The sequence below is a fragment of the Hydractinia symbiolongicarpus genome, chromosome 2, assembly GCF_029227915.1.
Source record: "Hydractinia symbiolongicarpus strain clone_291-10 chromosome 2, HSymV2.1, whole genome shotgun sequence".
NCBI lineage: Eukaryota > Metazoa > Cnidaria > Hydrozoa > Anthoathecata > Hydractiniidae > Hydractinia > Hydractinia symbiolongicarpus.
Genome location: NC_079876.1, coordinates 30,086,049 through 30,090,650, shown reverse-complemented (window position 1 = coordinate 30,090,650; position 4,602 = coordinate 30,086,049). Strand labels below are relative to the sequence as shown.

Here is a 4,602-nt window from a genome sequence, read left to right as displayed (position 1 = left end):
TTTTACAAGCAAACACACTTTTACAAACTTTTACAAGCAAACACACTTCTATAAACTTTTACAAGCAAACACACTTTTACAAACCTTTACAAGCAAACTCACTTCTATAAACTTTTACAAGCAAACACACTTTTACAAACTTTTACAAGCAAACACACTTCTACAAACTTTTACAAGCAAACTCACTTTTAGAAACTTTTACAAGCAAACACACTTCTACAATCTTTTACAAGCAAACACACTTCTACAAACTTTTACAAGCAAACACACTTCTACAAACTTTTACAACCAAACACACTCTATAACCTTTTACAAACATACACACTTCTACAAACTTTTACAAGCAAACACACTTCTACAAACTTTTACAAGCAAACACACTTCTATAAACTTTTACAAGCAAACAGACTTCTATAAACTTTTACAAGCATACACACTTCTACAAACTTTTACAAGCAAACTCACTTCTATAATTTTTACAAGCAAACACACTTTTAGAAACTTTTACAAGCAAACACACTTCTATAAACTTTTACAAGCAAACACACTTTTACAAACTTTTACAAGCAAACACACTTTTACAATCTTTTACAAGCAAACTCACTTCTATAAACTTTTACATTTTTACAAAATTTTACAAGCAAACACACTTTACAAATTTCTTAAAAAACGCACTTTTACAAGATAATAAACTTTTCCAAGATAATAAACTTATAAAAGAAAGCACACTAACAAACTAATGAACCTTCATAAGCACATAATTCTCCAAGTCAAAATAACATCTCCAAGTCAACATCAACTTATACAACCGCTCCAGAAATGATTTACAGAAACGCTGTCTCCAGGGTAACCATCACAACAATTCAGTTAGTTTAGTGGGTTCCATGCTACTTGTGATTTTTGTGTATGTTTTAATTTTTTTTATTCACTTTATTATCTAAACAATAAACATTAAATTTTAATGTCAACACGCTGCTGCTTAATTTGATTTAAAAAAAAATAATTCAGTTCACCACATACATCTATATCTATGTCATTCTAAGAAAACATGCACTCGTTCTGTGAGAACTTGTTTCTAAGCAACAGGGCTGTTGGTACAATGGGGCAAAGAAACGAAATTCTGTTAACTTAATAATTAAAGATTTACTAGCCACTAAAATATTTAAAATGTCATGAGCAAATATATAAGAGCTGTTTTATCTTTACCCTTTTACGCTGTGATATGTGATTCTTGAAAAATAAATGACTTCACAAAACAGCATAATAAAGTAAATAAAAAAGTACAAATGCAATTTCTCTGTGAAAAATTAGACAAGACAAGAGTAGACATGTTTTGATTATCACAACATTTCATCATGAACTAAAGATACATATTTTACAAGAACAGTAAATTTCGAAAAAATCTGGAGTAATCACATGCGAAACCAATAGTGATGTTTATCGTGTTCCTAAATTACACCACGAAACGCAAACGTTTTTATATGGTTTATTCTTAAATATAAAAATCTTGTATTTGATTAGCTACCTTTCTGTGTCCGCGTGTTTTTCATAAGAAACTCGATGTTTAGCATAAGACTTTATTACCCGGGAAAAGGGCGGAATCGATATTTTCGATTTTGATTGGTTAGAACTTACGTCATAGCGGGCAATATTTCACGGTATTGCCCGCTACCAACCGTGTTTAAAATTTAAATATGGTAACATTAAATGTAAATAAACACGGAAAAAAGTAAAAAAACGCGAAACAGAAGTGAAACTTACTTTTATCTTTTAAACAATTCTACGTTGTAGCTACAATAAATGTTATGTTTATACGATATTCGATTTAAAAAAAATTTTAGTTCAAATATACGTTCTATATGCGAATAGTTTCTGTAAAGAATTGGTTTCTACATCCTGCTTATAATGTTATATTTTTTGTCGTAAAATGCAGTACCCGGATAATAATCCATATAATAACTGTTTATTTCGGGCAATACCTTCGAATATTGGCCTATTATAGGATTATTGTTAACTATCTCGATTTTGCAAGCAAGCAATACGGATTTTTAGGTCTTCTGATTGGCTTAGCGCTCTTAACGATGGACCGATATACAGCGATATTGCCCGTAGTCAAGAAAAATGGTAGTTTAAAACGTAAACAAGCACGAAAAACAAGTGTTAAAAAGCATTGGAAATGATTATATATCTAACTCCTACAATTCATTTATCGATATAAACATATTTATAGGATAGAAATAACAACAATGTCAAGTTTAATTGTTAAAATATGCAGATTCAGCAACATTTCGTCTGGATACTTCTTCAACATGGCTAGTTAACTTGCTACATTGTCCATAAAAAACGATGATCTGATATCCAGTTTTAGCAAAAATACTAAATACAGGGCGACGAACTCCCATTTTCAGACTCGTTCCTTCAGCTTTGGTGGTTACCGAGTCAATATAAAACTTGTTGAGGCCCATGTTATTGTTGACTATAGCTAGTTTGTAAAAATTCACTTTAATATTCGCTGTAAATAAATTAAAAAACACAATAAAAACCGATTACCCCGGGCTGTACCGCAAAATATCGCCCGGTACAATGACTGAGGGTGTGATTTGGCATACCAGAATATATAAACTCACTACCCCCTGTGCAAATAAAACTTTTAAAGTAAATCTATCACAAGTTAAAAAAAAATAAGAACTTTTAGTGGTTTTTGCTGTAAGAATCCATTGTTTAAATCTCGTTCGTAATGTTTAGTCCGAATTTTCTCTTTAATTATTTTTTAGTATTTGATCGAAAGATTTTAAACGAGATGGGAGAAATGGGGCTTCTTGGTGCAACATTAAACGGTATTTAATTTTTTAAATGCTCCAATCAGCTACGAGTAAAACTTCAGCATATAATCTATTTTCAACCTTACATTCTGAGCACTATCTTATGAGTCTTATACAAAAAATATTGCTTAATTAAAGGTTATGGGTGTGCCGGTGTGTCACAAGTTACGTATGGTCTGATGGCGAGGGAAATAGAAAGGTAAGTGAATCTGATATCACAGTTGGCTTGGATGCAGAGTAGTTGTAACCAGTGTTTATACGCAGTCGCTGTTGGTTTGGATGGAAAGTAGAAATGTATTTTGTTTTGCATTTTACAATCAACATTTTCTTCTCAGATGCGACAGTGCTGTAAATTTCTTTCAGAGTTGACAGTGCTGTAATTTTTTTTCACAGTCGACAGTGCTGTATTTTTTTTTCACAGTCGACAATGCTGTAATTTTTATTTCAGAGTTGACAGTGTTATAATTTTTTTTAACAGTCGCCAATGCTGTAATTTTTATTTCAGAGTCGACAGTGCTGTAATTTTTTTTTTCAGAGTCGACAGTGGATATCGTTCGGCGATGAGCGTGCAGTCATCTCTTGTTATGCATCCAATATATGCTTATGGTACTGAAGAGCAACGCGAGAAATATCTACCACGGTTAGGTAAAACAAGTCTTCTTTCTAATTTAACCTGTTTACTTTGTAATTCCATTTCCAATTGAAGTACTAATGCTCAAGATTTGTTAGCTGTGAAATTAAACTATCATCTGCCCAACCCATGAAAATTAAGAACATGGATAAAAAAGGATACAAGAACCAGAAAATTTAAATTCTTGACTTGTTATTTTCAACCATGAAAAAATGTTTACTTGCTGAGGGCTATATACCTTTTAATTTGTGTATTATAATGCTTTCCGTCTTCTTCTTTGTATTAGTTTAAGTATTGCGTCTAAAATTACCCTGGACATAACAATTTGTGAAAATGTATGTTTATCAGCGACATGGCTAAACAACATCACTTGAAACGTTTTCACTATTTCTTTTCAAAGACGCAGTTGCTTTACTCTTTTTATTGTTATAGAAGGATCAGGAACTATGAAATTGTGGACTAAAGTTATAACAGCCTGTGTTTTCTCTCACATTTTGTGTGAGAGATTGTTGTGGTGAGTGTAATGACTTGACATCTACTTTTGTTATTAGCTTCTGGTGAAATTGTTGGTTGTTTTGGACTCACTGAACCAAACTTTGGAAGTGATCCGGCTGGCATGGCTACACGTGCTGTGTACGATTCCAGTAGAAAGTGTTTTATTTTAAATGGAAGCAAACAATGGTAGGTGTAACCACGAAGTTCTCTTGTTTTCTTAAGATGCATAAGGTGACGCATCCACTTTTATAGACAATTTGTGCTACGTTTTATAAAGCACAGAAAAAACACAGTGATGTAAGCAGAAATTCTCTATCAATTTCATTTTAATGTAGAATATTTTTTTCGCGGGTAAAATTGTATTAGTTTATGTATTCTTTTTTATCGTTTCATAAAAATCTGTAGTTAGTAAAGTATTTACCACAGAAGAAAGTATTTACCACAGAAGAAAGTATTTACCACAGAAAAAAGTATTTACCACAGAAGAAAGTACAGAATATTTTATATGTAGGATCACTAACTCACCAATTGCAGATGTGTTTATTGTTTGGGCGATTTGCGAAGATAACCAAATCAGAGGTTTTATTCTGGAGAAGGTAATATGTACAAACAAGCTTACATCAAAATATACAATGAACTGTCGATATAACTAAC

The 4,602-nt window shown here is 31.9% G+C and overlaps 1 protein-coding gene across 1 annotated transcript; it reads left to right on the top strand.

Annotated features, from left to right (window-relative positions):
• Positions 1 to 2,583: 2,583 nt before the first annotated feature.
• Positions 2,584 to 4,601, top strand: LOC130630099 (glutaryl-CoA dehydrogenase, mitochondrial-like). Its single transcript, XM_057443497.1, has 8 exons — positions 2,584 to 2,593; positions 2,775 to 2,837; positions 2,961 to 3,021; positions 3,158 to 3,170; positions 3,301 to 3,311; positions 3,358 to 3,467; positions 4,005 to 4,134; positions 4,460 to 4,601. The coding sequence occupies exons 1-8, from the start codon at positions 2,584 to 2,586 to the stop codon at positions 4,599 to 4,601; spliced, it is 540 nt and encodes a 179-aa protein (XP_057299480.1).
• Position 4,602: the final 1 nt, after the last annotated feature.